This window comes from Suillus clintonianus (genome assembly GCF_016758775.1).
Source record: "Suillus clintonianus strain FC179 chromosome Unknown DEU56scaffold_154, whole genome shotgun sequence".
Taxonomy (NCBI): Eukaryota; Fungi; Basidiomycota; class Agaricomycetes; order Boletales; family Suillaceae; genus Suillus; species Suillus clintonianus.
In genome coordinates this window covers 1-20811 of record NW_024539378.1, presented here as the reverse complement: position 1 = coordinate 20811, position 20811 = coordinate 1, and the positions used below count along the sequence as shown (strand labels likewise).

Below are 20811 nucleotides of genomic sequence, written 5' to 3'. Positions count from 1 at the left end.
CCCACAACAGCCTGAAATGGAAACCCCGCCTAATAGCTGTCTTGTGGCTTCAAGAACGCAACATCTCAAGCTTGTCTCTCAACCACGTTCTGACCAGCTAGAATAAAGTATGCTCAAACGACAGCGTCCTCCAACGCCTCCGCCATCGCTAGACGAAATTCCATCGTTAGCGCCATTTCCCGATCGACCTATCAAACCCGTACCACACCGTGAAACTCCTCCAGACATGTTTTCACATGAGTCGCGTGCTAAAAGACGCAGAATACACCCTCCAGTGCTAGACGGTGCACAGAGAGGTTGGTATAAACCACCTACTTCGTCAGTGCCTCTCGCAGATGATAGCGATGGCGAAGAAGATTGGATAGATGACGAGGATGACGCGGCAACTAGCCACCTCACCGCATCACCGGACTACATAGACTACAAGCGCACTAACACTATGCTACACGAAGTGCATGCTCTTCACCAGCACAGGCTCATGTTCTTCCAACCGAACTCACAACCACCGTCACATCTATATTTGTCTCCGCACGCAGGCTTATCTGCCCCTCCACCGCCTATGGCCACCCATCCACATATTTTGCATTCCGCTCACGGACTTTGGCATCCTTCTTCTTTTTCCTCCAATGGGAAATCATATATACCAACATTGCCCGAATGCCCTTTACCTGAAATCTATTCCCGTCTCCCACATGCGGCAGAAGCTCCTACTGAATCGGCTGCGCACACCCCATTGGACGTTCACGAGGTCAAGTCTGTGCGAGAACGGTACGAGGATGCCAATAAGTACGACTCGTGCCTTCCCTTCTATTGTGTGGCGTTGCTTATTGAACCCCAAAGATTATTGGGATCATTGTTCCTCTCGCGAAGACGGGAACTTCAGGAGGGCCCCAATTCCAGTACTCCTGTCACAGAGCAAGGCCACAGTGACCACCGGAACTTGCTATGAGATCGAGCCCTTAGATCCGTTGCTGTGGACATAAACCTACCATACACCCGTCGTGATCGGCACGTTTGATCCTATCATCGTTCAGTCCGTCATCACAGAGGCCTTCTTCATTACTGTCCCTCGTCTTCACATCCTACTTTATTTGGCATGTTGGCATCCTTCCATCTATGAGCATTCTCGGGCACATTGCTTCTACACAACATCACATATGTACTACCGTGCATCGCAATTAAACTTTCGAAAGGTGGAGGAACTTCGACATCAACGGAATTATATTGACAATCTATCGAACCGTCCACAGGTGATCATAACAGATCTCACTTCTGTATCTTGCATGGATGTGGAGAATGTCCTACCCGTTATGCGAAGGCAGTGAGGAAACGACAATCTATGGAACCAATCGTGACGACTCTACTCTTGTATCTGCATAGACACACCCTCTAGATGCAGGGAGACTTTCGATCGGAGCATATCCGTAAGCTCCTCATCCAGCAGCTCCCCAAGTCCCATTCCGTCTCGCAAGTATCGCCAGTCATCTGATTCTGGTACGTAATCATAGCGCTTGGGGCCACTAGCAAATTCGAGTTTCATGAGTGGGCGTTCATCATCGGCGAAATCAGGCATGCGAAGCAAAAAAAAAGAAGTTTATTAGCGTGAAACACTAACAATCAGGCGGACGAAGTTGACCCACCTGAGTGGGGAAGACAACCATATTTGCTTGTTCGGCGGCTGCTTGTTGATCACGTATGTCCCATGGGTGCCTAAGTTGAGCGTTAGGACGCCGCTCTGCGGAAGAAGCAAAATAGTGAGTCAAGGGTTCAACTACGGATGACTGGAGCCAAAATTCTGGTATTTTCTAGTATGCTTACATGATAGTCTACTTCGTACGCGTCATTTCCTGCTGCGTCCAGCAAATCCTCAAGCCGTTCGAGTAAAGTTGTCATGGTCGCGTCCGAAAGTGCGTGATAGTGCTCCATAGATAGATCACTGCATGCAGTATAGGAAAACAATTTTCCATCTTGAGTAGGATGGAGAAACTGAGGCAGTAGGGGCGGACCTGACATTGACCATGGGGGCAGGTGTACTCAATGTCCGTCTGCACACGTAAAAGTGAGTCGCTGGCGGAGCCCGCGTTTTCAATGGGACGTGTCCAATTAGCGAGAACATTCTATTCGCAGCTGCATTTTGCCAATGCAGGCTCGTGTTTTTTGGAATCCGTCGAAGCAGGTTGCGGGGAAACATGAAGCAGGACAGACTAACCGTGAGAACGACTTCGATCAAGAAGGGTCGAGCACGCCAGATCACGAGACAACCACGAGCAATGAAAAATGAAGTGGTTGAGCTTCTCGAGAACGCTACTAAAATTCATGCAGGGTTGGACAATATTGGATGGTCATCTTAAACTCATTTTAACCGGTAGGCAAGAGAAAATGTGCTCGAGGGCTGTATTATGCGTGTTGCATCATTAAAATGCGGGGAAGTACCATCAAGCAGTGGACCCCTTGCCTCCTCCTCCTTCTCGTGACGTCCACTCTAACCACGACCCTTCATAATTTAGAATGCTAGAAAAACACAAGTGCACGTTGTATCAAAGCACAGTACAGATGGACAGTTTGCGATCAACTTACTTCTCGTATCCATTCCTCCGTGCTATATCGCACGCACTAGCACTCCTCATTCCACTGCGGCAGTAGAACACGACTTCTTGTTGCTTTCCTGGCTTCTCGAAACCATGCTGCGCTTTGAAGGCTTGGGGCGTAAGGTGGAACGAATTGGCAAGTACCGAGAGTGGCAGATTCACAGAGGACGGAATAGAGCCCTGCATAACCTCATCGGGCTCACGCACGTCAATCAGGTAGGCGTCCTATGAAAGACAGGAAGGAAAAGTGGGTAGGCACAGGCACAACGTGAGAGTGCGGTGCGACGTACTGCACTGGGACTGAGGGTCTTGGGTTTGACTTGCTCGTATGTGAGCACAGGCCCTTGCCAATCCTTCTGGAGCTTGTCCTTGGCCTTGCGAGCAGCTTTCAGAGCTTCATTAGCTTTGGTCGACTCGTACCGCGCGAAGACCTGATACGTTGGTCTCGCGGCTTGACGTGTGAGTAGCGTAGGGCGTGCCACCCATCGGGTGGTGTTAAAAAGTGCACTTCGCAGCATCCTTGATTCCTATATGGTCCAGGTAATAAGTAAATGTTTGTCAAGATAAAGTATTACCAACCTCTATGTCGCCTTCGCATTAGTGAATCGTTTTAGGAAACCAATCACGTGAAAAACCCGCTATTTTTGCCATTGGTTGTCGCAGAAATGCCGCAGTCTTTCCCTTCCTTCCCATCCCCTTCCTGTCAGCATTTCATTCTTTCATCCCCTCATCTTCCATCTTGCCTTTATCGCTCGTACCTATCTATGTTTCGTAGCCCCAGCATTGCATCGAGGTGCTACAAATTTCAATGTTCCAGCGGTTTTGGATCCCGGTCCTTTGGAGCGAGCTACCGATGGTACTCCCAGCCTTGTGGTTTTTTTTCCTTGACCCGTCGCAGCACAAGCGGGAGTGTTATCCTCAGCAAGCTTGTGCTGTGACGTGCCGTTGGCTCGCATCCTCCATATCGGTCATCTCGCGGGCTCAATGATTTTGGAGCTTGTCATCTTTTCAATTGGATTTCTCGCCGTCACGTCTCCGTGGTCCAAGTCACCCGCGAATGGATCTGCATGCATCTTGATATCCCTCTCAAGGTCTTGCTCACTCGTGACATTGCACTCAGGTTCTTCAAACACTGTGAGAATATGTTTCCACTCCAAGCGTTCAGTACTCTGAAAGTGCTCATCGTTTGTAGTCATGGACAACGCCAATTGAAGACGCCAATCGGGTTAGACTCTTCTGTCCGCCGCATATCCCGACGAGCACGGTTATACGGCCGACAATCTACCGAACGGACGAAACATACCCAGGCCGGTTCGCGCCAGTTCGCTTCTTTCCCCGAGTACATTCCACGCAGTCATATTAATGGGTGCTGACGTGCGAGCGTTGTTCTCCGAATCTGATACACCTGTTGATGCGGCCCTGTCATTTGATTGATGCCATATATTTCCCGTCTAATCGCTGATGCAAGTGGTGGATTTGTCGCGGCCCCGATGTTGATCATGGCCTCTCCATCCCTGCGAGTTTCCCCTGAATGGCAATCGATTCATCTGTGGCACCTCGAAAATTTTAATAACTTCACAAGATAATCGCTGTTCAATACTCAATTCTGGCATTAAAGACAAAGTTACCATTGTTGGGTTGCTGTGCGAGACTAACCAATTTTAGGGGTGCCTGATGTGACCAAGTCTCGGCAATACCCGAGAACATGTCACATTTTTCACTTGCGATTTACCTCCTCGCTTCCCGCTTCCTGGGTATCACTCTGAGCTCTTGAATTCACCATGGATATGAACTCTACTACCACGATGACTATGATGATGACACCCTGGTTGCATTTTAGTGGTGGAGACTACTTGATCTTCAAGACTTGGTTACCTGGGTCGAAAGGTGCAATCGCCGGCGCTTGTATTGCGTTGGTCGCATTCTGTATCATTGATCGTTGGATTGCGGCCCTCCGACGTCACATGGAGATTCAATGGGGATCAAGGTTAGTCATACCCAAAACAACACATGACCATTGCTGATTCACCTTGATTAGGGCGCTTGCGCTAATCTTGCAAGAGCAGCGTAATTCCCAACATATTGACGATAAAGCCAAAGACGCTATCCTCTCCGATAAGATTGATGTGATTGAAGAAGCCTCTCTTCAAACCACCCCGGTCACAGTCCGCAGCCGCCAGAGACTTGTGCCTCCTTTCATCCCCATGCACGATATCCCGCGGGGGATATTCCAAGGTGTTCAATCACTCTTTTCGTACGTCTTGATGTTGGCAGTCATGTAAGTCTCGTAACGCATGCCATCATAAGAAGTTCAACTTACGAAACATAGGACGTTTAATGCCTCGTATATTATATCCATCGTTTTGGGTCTTGCCATAGGCGAAGTCCTGTTCGGCCGAATTGGTGGCTTGAATGGAGGTCGAGTGCAAACGTGCTGAAGTATAACTGATAAACACGTTTGGCTCTACTTTTTATAGTTTTCTTACTGTGTCCTTGCTATTAGTCGCTTTCGTGTGGGTAGCTTCGTGGTTGCCTATTATACGTTAATCGTGTACACCTCTCAATATACCATTCACTATGCAATCCATATATTGGTACTGTTATAGTAGGAACCCGTTCCATGTTCCAGGGGGCAACTCATGATCCTATATGATCATGCGATTGTCGCCATTTAGCAGTCGGACTTCCGCTGTCACGTAGCTATCGTCATGTCATAGATCAGGCCCTGCCTGGCAGTGTTAACCTGGCTCGAACGGTTCGCTCTGTTCACCTGACTTGCTCTTGAACCGGGCGACAAACAAGAGTAAATAAATGTGAAAAACTTTTTCGTCCCTCACTTAAATACGAAGGAGCAGACTGAGTAGACTGAGAGTAGGCCTTGAATATTCTTTCTTGCGAGTCTAGTTTATTCAATCATTGTCACGATGTTCCTCTCTTCCATTATTTTTGCCTCTGTCCTTTTTTCCACAGCTGCCCAAGCCCATTTCCAACTTCAGTATCCGATTCCACGAGGTCCTTTCGTCCAAGACTCTGAACCAACGTTCTGTGGTGAGTGTAAAATAGTCTAGGCGTCTGAGTAGATGCTCAACTGATTTTACGTAGACGGTTACACCGATGCCGTGAATAACCGCACCGTATTCCCTCTTAGTAACGGGATCATCAACATGAACAGCGAACATCCGTTGTGGACGGGTAGGTCAACGGAATTTCCCCCTTCTTCGCAGAAGCTGATAATTTGCATATATAGCGGGAGTCATTATCTCGACGGATCAAAACCCGAATAACTTCAGCGATTTTAACTCTAGCTCTGGTTATCAGACTGTAGTTCCATTCTTCCAGCAAAGCGGAGAGGGGCTGTACTGTTTTTCTATCGATCTCGCTGCTGCTGCAACAAATGTTTCTGGAATCAAAGACGGCGCGAACGTCACCATTCAGGTTCTGTTTGATGGCGGCGACGGCACCCTCTACCAGGTAGGCGATCATTTTTATATTTTTTATGACCATGATTATTAAAATGAGCACTGTGACAGTGTGCGGACTTGACTTTGTCTGCCAGCATGACAGTTCCGCCGTCCAACGCCTCGTCTGGTTGCACGAACGTATCTTCTTCCACTACAACTTCTACTAGTAGCAGTGCAGGTAAAGGGGTAGAAGTTGGGTCAGGACTCATTGCCGCAGGAGTACTTACCATGGCGATGATGCTACTTTCCGCTGTGTGAGAGACAGTAAATAGAGTTTTCTTCAAGTCGTAGCAGTGTAACCCACTGCCTTTATGTATCCGTCAAATGAACTTGCCCGCTCAATGGCCCACTTAATTTCAATTGACTGTGGCCTCTCGTGACCTCTTGTGTCGCCTTGTCACGTAGACTTGAGCTTAGGTAATGAAAGTCGGATGACTAAGCTGGGACCACTGAAAGATGTGTTTTGAGTGGAACTCCAGCAAACCTGGACGAGCTACTTCCCTCTTGCCTCTTACCACAACATCATGTCAGGTCTAGACGATGACTATGACATACAGGATCCTATTCAACGGGAAAATGAAGAGGAGGACAACGAGCAGCAGTCACCGCAAAGGCCCAATGGGAAGTCTCGAGGCTCCATTTATGACGCATTAGATGGCGAGGACGAAGAAGAGGAAGAGGAAGATGATGAAGACGAGGAAGACGAGGAACCTGGACGGGACCGTGGGCGAAAGCGCGCAAAGGTCCGTGCCCTTGTTGACTTGCACAACTGTGTGTATTAATGCGCTGCAGCACCGGCACAGACGCAATGCTGTGAATCGATTCCTTGATGTAGAGGCTGAAGTCGATACTGAGGAGGAGGAAGAGGAGGAGGAAGATGAGGCAGGAGGAGGTATGAATCGTCTTGCTAGCTCGTTCATCCCCAATACTCACACAAACGACTTCTCATCCCAGATGAGTTTATTGCGGATATTGGGCCAGAGGGTGATGAAGATGACGTGAATAGACGAGCAGCGGTCAACGCGCGGCTGGACAGGCGAGAAAGGGAGCTGAATGACCAGGATTTGGCCAAAATTGCTCAGAATCTTCACGAGCGCTATGGTCGAGCAGCAGTGCGGTACACGGGAGACATGAATGAAGTACCGCAGCGCCTGCTGATGCCATCTGTGCATGACGCAAGCTTGTGGCAAGTTCGAGTCAAGGTGAGCTTCTCAAGGATTCTTCATCGTCACTCAAGCTTGAATTTTGTGGCAGCCCGGTCGCGAACGCGACATCGTTTTCAGTCTCATGAGGAAAGCAATTGATCTCGAGTACACCGCTCAGCCCCTTTCCATCCTATCTGCATTCCAACGCGACTCACTTCCCGGTATGGTGTACGTTGAAGCGCGGAGTGCCCAGCAGGTCAATCAGGCTTGCAAGGGTCTTGTCGGCGTGTACCCGAGCCGTGGTATTGTACTGGTCCCCATTGAGGAAATGGCTAGCTTACTGCAAATCAAGAAGCAAGACCTTACTGTGACACCTGGAAGCTGGGTGCGCATCAAGCGTGGCAAGTACCAGGGCGATCTTGCACAGGTCATGGATATCACAGAGAACGGCGAGGACGTTGGACTTAAATTCATTCCGCGTATCGACTTGAACCCACGGGACGATGCCAACGTTGATGGTCGGAAGCGCAAGAAGGCTGGCACTGGTTTGACAACGATGCGACCGCCCCAGCGGTTCTTCAACTACGAGGAGGTCGTCAAGGTTCATGGACGCAAGCAGGTCTCAAAGCGGAACCAGGTTTATGTCTTCCAAAATGACACATACAAAGACGGGTTCATCGAAAAAGACTTCAAGCTCAATGCTCTGCAGCTAGACAACGTCAACCCGACACTGGACGAGATCACGAAGTTCAGCCGAGGGCAGGATGGTGCCGATAACGAAAATCCGGTAGATCTATCGATCATCGCGGAGGCGTCGCGGAAAGCTGCCATTGCTGTGCTGCAACCCGGTGATCATGTCGAGGTGTTTGAGGGCGAACAGTCTGGTGTCTATGGTGTTGTCGATTCGATCAACCAAGATGTCGTGACCGTCACAGCTATTGGCGTTGATATCGATGGTCAGAAGGTGGATGTCCCTGCGCGCAGCGTGCGGAAACGCTTCAAGCCAGGTGACCATGTCAAGGTAATGACTGGTCAGAATGCAGACGAGACGGGTCTTGTCATCTCGGTGACAGACAACGTGGTGACTTTCCTATCAGATATGTCAATGCAGGAGGCGAGTGGAGCTTTGTTATTTGTTATTCGATTGTTATTTATAAACTGGCAGGTTTCCGTGTTCTCCAAAGATCTTCGCGAGGCTGCCGAAGTCGGTTCTGGAACCAACGTTGTTGGCAATTATGAATTGCACGATTTGGTTCAGCTCGAGTAAGCCGATCACCCGACATCTCCGCATGTAGTTATCTGATGATCGGTGTGTAGCCTGCAGACTGTCGGTGTCATTTTCAAAACCGAGCGAGACTCCTTCCGTGTTCTTGACCAGAATGGACAAGTACGATTAGTGCAACCTCACCAGATCTCGATGCGGCGGAACTCTGACCGTGCCATCGCTACGGACTCCGACCGTCACGAGCTCCGTGTACAAGACAATGTCAAGGAGATCGAAGGAGAGGTCAGTCCTTTCTTGTAGCCCCTAATAATTCCGCAGTATTAACGCTTTTACAGAATCGTAAAGGTCGAGTATTGCACATTCACCAGTCGTTCTTCGCCTTCCTACACAACAGGGACATTCTTGAAAATGGCGGTGTATTTGTAACCCGGTGTCGCTCCCTAGCGTCACTCGCTCCAAAGGGTAACATCGTCAAGCCAGGGGTGGACTTAGGCAAGATGAATCCAACCGCTGCTGGCGGCGCTCAAGGTGGCATGGTTGGCTCTGGTGCAATGGGGCGCGGACCACGAGATCGTGACATTGGTACCGTCATAACAGTCGTCAAGGGCAATCACAAGGGGTACAACGGTGTTATCAAAGACATCAATGGTACCCTAGCACGCGTTGAGCTGAATACAGGCAATAAAGTCATCACCATTGAAAAGCAAAAGCTGTATCGGAGACTGTAAGACATTTGTTGTCTGCCGAGTGTTTCTCCTGCTGACCTCTACTTACAGTCCGGATGGCAAACTCCAGCCGCTTAGTGCACCCTACCATTCACAAGGTCAGCAACGAAGCATGGGCCCCCCAGTCGGAGTCCCTAGTCGGACTCCGAATCCATATGCTGCTGGCCGCACCCCTGGCTGGAATGGCGGCCGGACACCAAACCCGCATGCCAGTGGGGATGGCAAGACACCTGCATGGAATGCATCGTCACGGACGCCAAATCCGTATGCAGATGGTAGCAAAACCCCCGCATGGAACGCATCGTCACGGACGCCGAATCCATACGCTGGTGGTGGTGATGGTGGTAAAACTCCGGCTTGGAATGCGTCCTCACGGACACCGAATCCCTATAGTGAGCCATCGTGGGGATCAGGCGGCTGGGGTGGTAGCGCATCACCTGCACGTCCAGCGGACTCGAGTTGGTCGTCTTGGGTGGGTTCCTCTTGAGCTTGAATTTGATTAGGGACTCATGATCAATCAGAACGCACCAACGCCAGCTGCTGCGGCAACTCCTGGGTTCTTATCTGCACCGACCCCTGCTGCCTACACAGGCGCACCTACACCGGCAGGCATTATGAATGACCCTGGTTCGATGTCTGCACCTACACCAGGTGTTTCGGGTAACGAAGATGACCATGACTCGGACTTCGGTACGCACAATCAAAATAACTGTATACCTTCTATTTACACAAGGAACAGGTCTGGTTTTACGTGACCCTTTGATCGCAAACAAAAAGGTGGTGGTGGAGATTCGAGGCTCGGCGGATGCAGGGTGGCTCGATGGCGATTTGGAGTTCAAGAAGGGTTATGTCTCTTCAGCCTTCGCTTCCTTATCTGAGATCACAGCGCTATTCCACCCTCTGGATTCGCCTGGGGGCACTCCAGTTCACGTACCGACAGTCTACCTTCAGCCTATCCAGCCAGAGGAGGTAGAAGATCACGCTCTCGTTTTGCGCGGACCTCACAAAGGCAAGCATGTTGTCTTAAGAGAGAGCGCGGGACATGGGGTTTGGAAGGTGTCGCAGTTCCAGGACCCAGAGGCATTCACAATTGACGAGGAGAAATTGGTAAAGCTTTACCATGTTTAATTGAGGATCTCGAGCTCTGTGTCTTGTTTTTCACTCTGGTTGTCTTGCATTAATAGTTTCGTCTACCCTGTATAAATCCCATTTTGTCGCAGACAATAAAATGAACTGTGATCTAATCATGTCATACATGGACCAAACACGTGTACCTGGAGTGGCGTGCCCACTGCGGCAATACCAGCACAGTGCTTTGGGAACAATCGTGTCCATCTCTTATACAGCCTGGCCCGAGCTCTAGCTCTAGTTGTTTGCCATGGAATCTACCAGCGCATCGACAATACGAACTTTATGGCATGCTCCCTCAGAAGTACCGGGGAATATCACTGCACAATCCCAGCCGTCGTCACCACGGTCAAGCGCCCTGGCGTCTTCCCCAAACAGTCCTTCTGAGTCGGTGTCCTCTTTACCTTCTGTCAGCTCGTCATTCTTCTTCTCTTCCGCAGCTGCCAGTCCACCGCGCTCCCAGCCTCAGTCTGATCACCTTGCACGGGATTCCAGTACACAGGGGCTTATCATACCGTCTCTGACCCTACCAGCTGCATTGCGTCGTCCGACTCCTTTTGGGAAAACCCTTGGAGATTTGAGGCTACTAGTCGTAGGGAATGGCGCTGATGACCGTGAGCTGGTGTCCAATCTACTCCTGGACGACAACGAGGATGTTGTGGATATCAGCGGATGGGAGGATTTCGAACACGGTTCGATCCTAAGAGCATCGACAGACTGGATCGAGCATCGAGATGCCCACGGACTTGAGAAGTTTGAGCCTGCGAAGAATGTCGAAATCATATCCCTTGCACGACACGAGTTCGATGATAATGTACGTCATAACATGCATGTGGTTTGGTTAAAGTTGACCTCTCGCTCCAGTCAACGAAAGCTTCTATACTACCAGTCATCCAGTCACCATTTCGCTCCGTATCTGAATTAATTGATCCTCGATGCCAGCCGTCTGCTTCTCTAACCAACTTAATTGCATCCCCGTGGTCACCATTGCACACCGCGCTCATCATCCTATCCAACTCAGGTAAGTATTAGCTCCATGCATCGTGGCTCCTGCTTCTGACTTGGTGCATCATCCAGGCCCGTCTGCTTCGGAGGACGGCCCCATCGACTTACTTACTCCACACATACCCGTCATACTCATGCGCCATGGTCCAGACCATACGCATTTCCCTTCTCGCCCTCACATGTCATCATTCAGGCCACGTTCAGCAGCTGCCCTTCGGAGTGGCCTTTTCCGCTCGCCGGAGACGCTTTCTTCACTACGATATGAAGCGGCAGAGCGCTTCCTTCGCTGGCGTGAAGTCGAGTGCGCCGTAGAGGGAATAAACGCCTCCCATCGAGAAATCGTATCCTTGTCCTCCAATGAACCTTCATGGAACAAGGCGAAATGGGAAGCAGAATGGGAATCTCGATTGTCGCAGGATGTTGCTATCTCTTGCGAGCGCGAAGACCCCGCGAGGGTTCCAGCGCAGCAGTGCTTTGATCCACTGCATCTATCATCATTACTTTCGTTTTCTTTGTGCCTTCTTGATCCTGCGACGAGATTGCTAAGAAGAAGTGCTTCTACTTTTGTCGATAAGTTGGCAGACAGTCAGGTCAGGATGGCAATGGTGGGCAGTTTGTGTTTGGGAATTGGGATCGGGATGATGATACGATGAGAGGCGGCTTTTCAGGAGGCAGTTTGTCATGAGGAGCGTTCGCTTGATTCTCGTACACATATTTGCTTTAATTCTGTAATATCCGTTTCATTTCACTATTACTTACTTACTGCGCATCTATTAGTAGTAGTCGGAGTGCGTGATTCAAAGACAATTCAGTACGCGATTCAGAGGGGGCTCAGCGATTTAGTGCGCGATCTGGAGTCGAATCCGCGTGAAAATCGCTAGGCACTCAGGCATTCGAGAACAGAGTGCTTAGGAGAATTCATTTTAGGCCGCAAGATTAGATTTGCGTACCATATTCATGGTTGTGTATTCTCCCTCAATAGTCAGAACTCCAATGAACGGACCACGTTGCGGCACGCATCAAAATACGAGCTCGAGGACGTAAACGACCATCCGTATATCATCGGCCGACTTTGCTCGACACCCGAGGTAAACGACAAGGGTCTGCTCTGTCTTCACAGGACATGTGACAGTGATCATGGTTGCGGCATGGGTGCGACGCTGAAGTAGATGATGTAAAGCTGGAGCCTCTTTGTTCAGTGCCAAAACACGGTATTTATGTCACGGTGAATTGAGCGGAATGCGAGTTGGATTTACTCTATGTGGTCTACAACGTTCAAGTTGGAATGGAAGACGTCAGGACCGCACCTACTGCTGCAAGTAGACAATGCTTGGGGCATACGTTTGCGGTTGCACTGTTGCAGGTGGTTATCCGTTGGGTGCTAATTCACTGGCTGGAAAAATTTGTCCAGATGGGCCTCGGCAAGAATGGGGTTACTTGTGAGCCTCGGGTATTGCGGATGTTATCAACACGACTCGGATGACCTGCATGGCGGATTATCGATATACCACGTTTAACTAGGGTGGCATGCCGCCGCATTTGCCACACGCGAAAGAGTGTAGATCGTTAAACCTGCAGGGTAGCCATGAGCAAAACCAAATAATGGTGCCATTTCCCGTTTCCGGCGGGAGCCGCGGCAAAGACCTTCATTGTAGATCATAAGCAGACATTTCCTGTATATGTAGTGTTGCCCAGGCAAGCGATAGATCTGGGAGGTGCCATTGATTAGTACCATCGGGATCATGGTCAATATCACACATATAAGCACTTACAACCAAGAATGTGCGTCCAGGAACTGCCGCCGGCCCATGACTGCAACATTCCATGCAATTTACCTCGCAAAAATTGGGGCCTGCTTACAGGGAAGTGCAAGGTTGGATAAACGTGCTGAGTGAGCTCCTTCCAGCGCGCGAGGCAAAATGCATCTTGCCCGTCGCCGCGTTTTTCGGATTTTTTCGGACGAGCGTGTCGGCTCTGATAAAATTTATTGAGGAAAACGTCAAAAAGCACGAAATTGCCGCGCCCTGATCGCCTTCCTCTGTTGTGTGCCTATGTACAAGTCGGAACACTGAGGTAGCAGCATATTAGATAAGGGAGATATGAACGAGAAGACATCTTTCCTGAAGCAAATTTTAATGGATGAGAACCTGCCAGTGAAATTCCTAGTCGAGGAATATCACAGTACGCCGCAAACCGCGGTACTTAATACGGGTCTCGGTCATTTGCAGCTAGCTTCCGAAACTAACAAACATAAACAACGTCGGTGGGGTGCGCTCTTGTAATCCCGTGATCAATATTTTAGTATACATGGAGATTCTCACTCTATCAGACTTTATAGGGCCCTTTATCCGATCAAGCTCCGCGGTTCGATTCTGCTATCTGCACAGGCTCATCAAGCTCTTCTTTCATCCAGCGTTCTTCTCAAACCAGTGTCAGGTCTCCTTTTAAGGGAGTATGTCATGATCATCATCTATCGTGCCTCAATCGCATCTCACTCATTCCCGGCAGAATGCGAAAAATTTTCATATCGAAGCAATCTCCAAGTAATTCTGGCTTCAGGTATCTGAGAATCACATGCCCGAACACTGCCCGAGAAGAGTCATTCTCCTTTGCGTTAAACTTATGCGACCCTGACTCGGATATTCAGAGGTGACGCGTTCCTCGGCTACGGAGCCAAATTTCGGATTGATAGTTCATGCACGGACATCCAACAGAGAGCAGGATGCTTGATACTCCTTGTTTGACACATTCGAAGCATGGTCTCTAGAAAGTTAGATGCAATCAAGTGGTTCCTATCTCAGTAAGCTAAACGATGATACCTGCCTTGTCTCGGCCTCTTTCCATCTTATCAACTAAACCTTGTTCATAACTTAGTGGACATTGCGCAGTCAGCGCCCTGCCTACCGAGTGGCGGTGCCGAGTACGGTCTTACCTATATTACTGTATCGAACCGAACAGCATTGTCCTCATGTCAACAGCCATCTGTCTCGTGCTGAGAAGAGGTATCCGAATTAGTTGGCCTTCTTCGCCGCAGCCATGAAGTGGTTTCGCCGAAAGAACGAGCAATCTTGGGAGGTTGTAGGTTGCGAGTGTATCGATCCTGTACCAATGATCGATGACGACGATGGTGCGTTGGTCTGGTCCTGGGCCTGTGAATCATCTGCCTATCAAGCCCCTCCCCAACCTAGAACTTGATATCCTGCGTGTCAGAGATACGGCCACGTGTGGAACGTACATCTTTGACCTCGGGAAGCGTTCTCCCCAAGGCTCCGATTATGCCAATGCAGTGCTTTTCGCCAGACAACAGTTAATACAAGAGATCGTAAAGAACAATTACAACGTCTTACTGTTGGAAAGGTGAGCAAATGAAATGTATATTGCCATGGGAAGTCGCCTGATTACGCACCTTCGTAGCTGGACGCTAATTCTTTATCGCAAGGGAAGGTCGCATCGTATAGAGGTGCAATATGCGGGGCGACCGGCATACGTGTCTGGTAAAGCGCCACCTTTTCGCCCTCCCCCGTTCATGGCCGTCTTGGAGTCGCAGCATCTTTTTTCGTAATTTATTGACCACAATTGTATCTGCCGCCGAGAGTCCAGGCCATCATCTCCCATCGTGTATTTCTTTCTTGCCTCATGTTGTCCTACCACATCCTTGACATCCCAATTCGTACATCCTTGCTCTACACGCCTGCCGGTTGTAAGGAACATGATGCACCAAATTCAGAAATGAAGGCCTTCGCAAGATGTGACGATCCCAAGGGACCAAGGGGTATCATTGATTCATCGTGTATTACCTGAAGGAATTTGCAAATGTAAACTTTTAATTTTGGTGGCCCCTCGTGGTAGGGTTCTTGCCGTCAGTCACCTCGGAAAGCGGAGAGGCCCAAACCGGCCATCAGTCCTGTCATTGGCACGTATATAACCCAACAGCGTCACAGGATGGCGCCGTAACTATCAAGATACTAATTACTCTCCTGGCATGACCTTCAAGGACATCTTTTCTCCACCAACAATCATGGTCCAAGTCTGCACACGCGCATTCACCGACTTCTGTCATAATCATCTTGGTATACAGATACATCACGCCCACAAAACTCATGTGCTGGAGACGGAACGCGTTGAGAGCTCGTCTGGACCGGCGCGTACACACGCATGTTTAGCAGATTCGAAGCCAACAATTGTTGGTCCCAGGGTGGAACACAAGGACGAGTTCACCTGCAAAGGGGGAGTCGATGCTGGAAGACTTGTGAATCTAGCTCGCAAGAGCTTGTATTCGACAGCGAAGGAGATGGGAGGCAACGTTCTCCTTGAAGAAAGGTCAGTACATACTCTATCTTCCTCCCATTCGCTACTAACCAACGTCATCAGATGGGACTGCGAGATTCGGCATCCTAGATCCCAGCGCCGCGACCAATTCAAGGTCACAGTGAGTGTCCCGTTCCGTGTCAATTAGTAGCATGATCGATCCCTCCCATAGATTCATTATTCGGCCACAGTGGCTCGATCATGCTGGCCTGATGCACAGAGACCTGTTGAAATTGAAGCAGCCAAAGGTATCAAGGGATTAATGACCGTTATAGAACGTCAACCGGAATTTTGAAAGAAAGAAAAAACTTATTGTTATTCCACGGACAGCATGGGTAATCGTTGAGTATTGTATTTTTAGCAGTAAAGGATTTGGCAGATCACTGTATAGCTTAGGCCCACAACTAATCAGCAGGGAAACATGGGGATAGCAAATAGCTATGTAGCACTACATTAGTAGTTCATGTATATGACGCACGCACCAGCATAATGACAGATACTTGATTTCAATGCGAATATGTTTCAATATCTTCGATTGTTGTGGCAAGGATTAAAGGTGGGAAAACTGTCTAGTTTGCCGCCTTCTCAATTTTGCTAGATGCCCGACTCGCATATCCGGTCCAAGACTGGCAAAAATTAATAACCTGCAAAAACCTCGCGCAGATCATGGCTCACCTCATCATACAATGCCACATTTGGGGCACCCAATAGCTTCAGTCCCAACCAGAGGACTCCCGCAGTCATACCACTTCCACAAGTTGTGGTAATTGGACGTTTGCCTTGTATGACGGCTTCCGCATGATCACCAACATGGCTCACCAATGCATTCCGTAATTCTGCAATGGGTAGGAAAGTGGTGTATTGTACGGAGGAATTAGGAATGGTACTAGTCTGCAGGAACGCAGTGAATGGCAAGGAGAACGAATGAGGAATGTGACCCGATGATAGGCCTGGCCGCGGTTCTGGGTCTGTGCCTAGGAAACTGCAAGCGTAAGGAGTCCGTAAGCTTTGTCCGCAGACTTCGCTATTAGTTTGCTCACCGACCCCGGGAACGAGCGTCGATAACAAGCTCGACGGCTGGGTCCGAGTGAAGATCCGTAAATGAGTTTGACGCCATTTGATCGTAGGCTGTTGGAGGCCGCAAGCTTCGACGACATTGGAGGATAGCGAACATGAAGCCACTCACACCGTATCATTGCCTTATCGAAGACAGGAGTGGGATAGACGGAATTCCTTGTACGAGCCGGCGGCTTAGCCTCAATTGGAAAACCCTCTGCCTCCCAACGTGGCAGACCTCCGTCGAGGATACTCGATTTCTCGTGGCCAAACGCTCTGAACATGAAGAGTGCACGTGGTGATGAAAATACTCCATGTGTATCATATCTGCGCAATGATATGGCTTGTCAAAAGTACTGATGGAAGAAGTGTGAAACCGTACAAAATTACATGAGAAGTGGGCTCAATGCCGAATGCCTCTGTTATGGAAGATGAAGATTTGTAAATGTGAATGCAGTCAGTAAGTTTGGTCATACCGCAGGTATCGGCAAAGTGACGTTCACTCGGAATCATATGTTTGAGGCCAAGTTCATGGGGTGAGGACACCTCATCAAGGTCTAAAAACTGCGCACCAGGGACGCGCTTCTTCAGAAACTCCTCGTTGGCATTCCGCGGGGAATTTGGCATGAACCAGCTGGCGTCCAGGATCGATACCTGTTTGGTATCAGGAAGCAACTGCTGCAGCTGCGATGGTGATAACAACAATGGGGTCGACATTGATCTCGAAAAAGTCCTCTTCACCGTCAAGGAAGTTATCGGAGAGCGTTTCCCAGCTGCATTCACGCCATTCCGACTCAGCAAGGCCAGCAACAACATGGCAGTTGAATTTTAAAGATTAATTTTTGAATTTTTATCTGATTTCGTCATGTAAGTCCATATTGGGCGATACATACAGCGTTCGGTGCTGCTGAACGTCGTCCGTCCACCAAAGTACGACATGCCATCCGACCAAAGCACCTGGTTGGTCGCAGTCCCACAGGACGGTGACTCCGAGGGTCTCCTACCAGAAATTACAAGCAAGCTTCCTCAACATACGACAGTCGCAGAACTTGGCATTCCCTCATTCAAGGTCTTCATTTCGTACTCATCGGGCAGGGACCAGGTATCTTATGAATCGTCGTGTAGACAGGGACATTGGACTCCTTGATCGCCTTGTCAGAGGAGCTTCCAAAACAAGACGCGTTCTTTACGGCGACGGTCGCAAAGATTGTAGACACCCTCCGCAACTTGCTGAACAACGACCCGACCAAGCTTGCCCAACACGTCCTTGTGAATGAGCGCGGCGTCGACGACTACGTACTTAGAGGCTGGAAATGGAACGACAGTCGATATGGGGTACAACGAAGTCTTCGGGAAATGGTTGATGTCCTGAACAAGGTATCTTGCCGTACATCACTCCTGCAGGGGAGGTACTCATTTACGCCCAAGGAAATGGCGTCCATAGACAATGTGATGAAGGCCAAACTAAACAACTACAATATCGTAAAGGGTTCTCTCGTTCAGATGCAGCGCAAGAAAACGTGAGCGCGAAGTTGATGCATAGCCATCCAAGAAGCGCTGATTACTCCTTAACACAGCGGAAACCTTTCTGTACGATCTCTCGTCGGCTTAGTATCCAAAGAGGACGTCATTCAGGACTCAGAATACCTAGAAACATGCCTGGTTGCCGTACCAAAGTGGGTACTCCTACTTGAACGTTTGTCGACTTGAGCGATTCAATATTCACCCCAGAATTCTCACAAAGGAGTGGAACTTGAAGTACGAGCGACTCACCAACATGGTCGTTCCCCGTTCGTCATCGTATGTAACGTCCGTACTTCTGTGCAAAAGCTCACACACACCCCTGAAAGAGCTATAGCATCAGACAGCGAATACACACTCTTCGGCGTCGTCATCTTCAAACGCGTGCAAGACCAGTTCGTACAGAAATGTCGTGAAAACAAGTATGTTCATTCCATTCTCCACACCCATCCAATAACACGCCCTCCTACCAGGTTCATAGTCCGCGACTTCGTTTACTCAGAAGAACAAATAGCCAACGAAAGAGAAGAACTCGAGATAGCAGACATGACAGAGAAAGAGCTCTGGGTAAGACAGCAACAACAGCACGTAAAATCCGCCCTTATCCTCACCGCCTTTACAGACCGAACTTCTACGACTATCTCGGACCAATTTCTCCGAGTCCTTCCAGATCCTCGTGCACCTGAAGATCCTTCGGCTATTTGTCGAGAGCGTGCTTCGGTACGGTCTGCCCGCGAATTACGTTGGCCTCGCTGTCAGGGTGCGTTCTCCACCACATCCGAGTCGCTGCTCGCTTCCACGCACTAAATAAATACTCTATAGCCCGAGCCAAAGTATACCAAGAAGACCCTCTCCGTACTCACGAACCACTTCAGCTACCTCAGCCCCCGCTCCTCTGGACGTTCCCAGAAACAAAGCACAAATGACGAATTCGCTGGAGAATACCAGTCGCTGATGGAACAAGAATTCTTTGATTTCGTCTTGTACGAGGTACCATGGATTGTGCTGTAATAATCAATACTCCCCCCACGACGAGTTAAATAGTTCTATTAGTGGAAGGATAACAATATGACCAGCCCACTACTGTAGAAATATCATTCGATGTAATGTACAAAAGAATCGGGAGTGAGCGAGCAGCCAAACACAAGAGCATCGGAAACCGATAAACAAACTAGATCGAGCGCTAGCGTTGCTTGTAGTGCAATATAGAAAAGAAAGAAAAGAAAGAAAAACAACGATGTGGGTTTGATTGCGTGATATCAGTCGTGATGAGTGCGAGATGTGGGAGGAACGTAGAGAGATCTCCTGGTACATTTTGAATAGATCCTGTGCTGGATAGTCCCTAGGCAGAGCAGGCGAGACTGATTTTGCGATCGTGTGCGAGAGCAGAAGAAAAGAAAACTATACAGATGCAGCAGTTACAGTCCGAGGTTCGACAACACTCGCGATACCTCATCAACAACATCGTCATCGCTCCTCAATGCAGCACGCTGCGACGATGAGCCGATGACAGCCGACGACCGCGGGCCATACACGCTCGGGAATGATGGCGCCGTAGCACTCGTCGGACTTGAATCACCACCCGTGCCTCCACCCGTCGACGTCGTAGGCGACTCGGGCTGCGGCAGCCTATTGCTCGCCTCCGTGATACGAGAGAGCGAGTACGTGAGGTCAAGCGACTGCGCGCGGTTCTGCAGCGATCGGGGCTTGCTGATCTGTTCCTTAATTTTTGACTCAAGCAGGGAGTCAGACCCGCGCTTGAGTGCGTCTTCGGTATTTCGTTGTCGTGTAGCCATCCCCGTGCCCTGGACCAGTGTCATTAATCGGTTAAAGGATCGGAGATAGGGGACTTACGATCGGGGGTAGCGGTGTCCAGTAGTCAAGGCCCGTTCCTGGCGGACCATAAGCTGACTGAGAGTCCTCATGCTCCTCTAGATCATATATGTATGCGGGAGCATTAAACAATGCCTTTACATCTGGCGATGAATTTGCCATCCTCAATCTCCGATCGCCCAGTATCTCCGAACGGGTAAGCTCAACCGATTCTATAGTCCAAAAAAAATAATCATAAGCACTCGACCAAGACCCAAGTAAAAATAAATAAACGGCTGAAAGTAAAACAAAGACACTCACCATGCCTCCTCGCCGTCGACAACACCTTACTATCAAAGTGCGGGAATGCCTCCGCGAACGAGTCACCCCGTTTATGCGTATGTGCCGTGGGCGACGGGTACACATGGACATTATGGTTGAGCAAGAACTGCTCCAACATCTCCCGTGCCGCGAGCAAGAAGTCCGAGTTGCTCCTCTGGCAATGGAACTTGAACGAGTACTCGCCTACGTCCCCAACCGAGACCACACTGGAGGACGAGGCAGACGCGCCGTTGGTAGGGCTAGGTGTAGGTGCCTTGACGTTCGGAGTAATGATCACTTGGAACTCGCGCTTGATGCGCTCAACGAATGCTATGAAGTCGGCGGATGCGCAGACCTTGGGAAGATCGGCACTAGGCGGGACCGCCATGTCTGCTTCAAAGGGGACGTGTTCCTACGCGTTGACGTCAACACCAAACTAGACTGAAGGGCAAAAATACGCACCAGTAACATCGCAGCAGCAATCTGCACCTGACTTTCGGGGCCAAAAATTGTCAC

General features: G+C 49.5%; 12 protein-coding genes across 12 annotated transcripts; 8 read left to right on the top strand and 4 right to left on the bottom strand.

The window, feature by feature from the left end:
- Window positions 1–109: 109 nt before the first annotated feature.
- Window positions 110–949, top strand: DEU56DRAFT_919089 (uncharacterized protein; the record flags this gene model as incomplete). The annotated part of the gene is made up of 2 exons (XM_041358222.1): window positions 110–786; window positions 841–949. 2 exons carry the CDS (start codon window positions 110–112, stop codon window positions 947–949), a joined length of 786 nt encoding a protein of 261 aa, XP_041201936.1.
- A 393-nt stretch (window positions 950–1342) lies between these two features.
- Window positions 1343–2245, bottom strand: DEU56DRAFT_161427 (Frataxin). The gene is made up of 4 exons (XM_041344830.1): window positions 2007–2245; window positions 1819–1936; window positions 1641–1735; window positions 1343–1520 (listed from the first exon to the last, which is right to left on the bottom strand). The coding sequence occupies exons 1-4, from the start codon at window positions 2189–2191 to the stop codon at window positions 1361–1363; spliced, it is 558 nt and encodes a 185-aa protein (XP_041201935.1). The 5' UTR covers window positions 2192–2245; the 3' UTR covers window positions 1343–1360.
- A 190-nt stretch (window positions 2246–2435) lies between these two features.
- DEU56DRAFT_874121 (Rhodanese-like domain-containing protein) lies at window positions 2436–3106 on the bottom strand (the record flags this gene model as incomplete). Its single annotated transcript, XM_041355920.1, has 3 exons — window positions 2436–2511; window positions 2578–2813; window positions 2879–3106. The coding sequence occupies 3 exons, from the start codon at window positions 3104–3106 to the stop codon at window positions 2436–2438; spliced, it is 540 nt and encodes a 179-aa protein (XP_041201934.1).
- A 1171-nt stretch (window positions 3107–4277) lies between these two features.
- Window positions 4278–5153, top strand: DEU56DRAFT_161392 (Ctr copper transporter). Its single transcript, XM_041344829.1, has 3 exons — window positions 4278–4575; window positions 4627–4866; window positions 4918–5153. Exons 1-3 carry the CDS (start codon window positions 4370–4372, stop codon window positions 5024–5026), a joined length of 555 nt encoding a protein of 184 aa, XP_041201933.1. The 5' UTR covers window positions 4278–4369; the 3' UTR covers window positions 5027–5153.
- A 401-nt stretch (window positions 5154–5554) lies between these two features.
- DEU56DRAFT_718277 (uncharacterized protein) lies at window positions 5555–6226 on the top strand (the record flags this gene model as incomplete). Its single annotated transcript, XM_041347634.1, has 4 exons — window positions 5555–5636; window positions 5691–5780; window positions 5836–6059; window positions 6119–6226. Coding segments are annotated over 4 exons (504 nt in total), but the record flags the coding sequence as incomplete, so codon positions are not given.
- A 295-nt stretch (window positions 6227–6521) lies between these two features.
- DEU56DRAFT_839434 (uncharacterized protein) lies at window positions 6522–10408 on the top strand. Its single transcript, XM_041354915.1, has 10 exons — window positions 6522–6792; window positions 6842–6941; window positions 7004–7251; window positions 7304–8308; window positions 8360–8457; window positions 8512–8701; window positions 8755–9143; window positions 9196–9616; window positions 9666–9834; window positions 9884–10408. The coding sequence occupies exons 1-10, from the start codon at window positions 6574–6576 to the stop codon at window positions 10270–10272; spliced, it is 3228 nt and encodes a 1075-aa protein (XP_041201931.1). The 5' UTR covers window positions 6522–6573; the 3' UTR covers window positions 10273–10408.
- On the top strand, window positions 10409–12158 carry DEU56DRAFT_895673 (uncharacterized protein). Its single transcript, XM_041356396.1, has 3 exons — window positions 10409–11086; window positions 11137–11293; window positions 11350–12158. Exons 1-3 carry the CDS (start codon window positions 10523–10525, stop codon window positions 11928–11930), a joined length of 1302 nt encoding a protein of 433 aa, XP_041201930.1. The 5' UTR covers window positions 10409–10522; the 3' UTR covers window positions 11931–12158.
- A 2088-nt stretch (window positions 12159–14246) lies between these two features.
- DEU56DRAFT_839420 (uncharacterized protein) lies at window positions 14247–15116 on the top strand. Its single transcript, XM_041354914.1, has 3 exons — window positions 14247–14404; window positions 14466–14634; window positions 14692–15116. Exons 1-3 carry the CDS (start codon window positions 14314–14316, stop codon window positions 14837–14839), a joined length of 408 nt encoding a protein of 135 aa, XP_041201929.1. The 5' UTR covers window positions 14247–14313; the 3' UTR covers window positions 14840–15116.
- A 10-nt stretch (window positions 15117–15126) lies between these two features.
- DEU56DRAFT_839418 (uncharacterized protein) lies at window positions 15127–15886 on the top strand. Its single transcript, XM_041354913.1, has one exon. The coding sequence runs from the start codon at window positions 15260–15262 to the stop codon at window positions 15731–15733; it is 474 nt and encodes a 157-aa protein (XP_041201928.1). The 5' UTR covers window positions 15127–15259; the 3' UTR covers window positions 15734–15886.
- A 268-nt stretch (window positions 15887–16154) lies between these two features.
- Window positions 16155–17358, bottom strand: DEU56DRAFT_874116 (Rhodanese-like domain-containing protein; the record flags this gene model as incomplete). Its single annotated transcript, XM_041355919.1, has 5 exons — window positions 16155–16211; window positions 16261–16567; window positions 16626–16713; window positions 16772–16968; window positions 17024–17358. The coding sequence occupies 5 exons, from the start codon at window positions 17356–17358 to the stop codon at window positions 16155–16157; spliced, it is 984 nt and encodes a 327-aa protein (XP_041201927.1).
- A 189-nt stretch (window positions 17359–17547) lies between these two features.
- On the top strand, window positions 17548–19278 carry DEU56DRAFT_839402 (ATPase V1 complex subunit C). Its single transcript, XM_041354912.1, has 9 exons — window positions 17548–17710; window positions 17767–18018; window positions 18070–18161; window positions 18219–18317; window positions 18373–18441; window positions 18492–18584; window positions 18636–18729; window positions 18785–18922; window positions 18985–19278. The coding sequence occupies exons 1-9, from the start codon at window positions 17579–17581 to the stop codon at window positions 19171–19173; spliced, it is 1158 nt and encodes a 385-aa protein (XP_041201926.1). The 5' UTR covers window positions 17548–17578; the 3' UTR covers window positions 19174–19278.
- DEU56DRAFT_161086 (uncharacterized protein) lies at window positions 19275–20811 on the bottom strand. The gene is made up of 4 exons (XM_041344828.1): window positions 20758–20811; window positions 20296–20707; window positions 20017–20207; window positions 19275–19967 (listed from the first exon to the last, which is right to left on the bottom strand). The coding sequence occupies exons 1-4, from the start codon at window positions 20764–20766 to the stop codon at window positions 19581–19583; spliced, it is 999 nt and encodes a 332-aa protein (XP_041201925.1). The 5' UTR covers window positions 20767–20811; the 3' UTR covers window positions 19275–19580.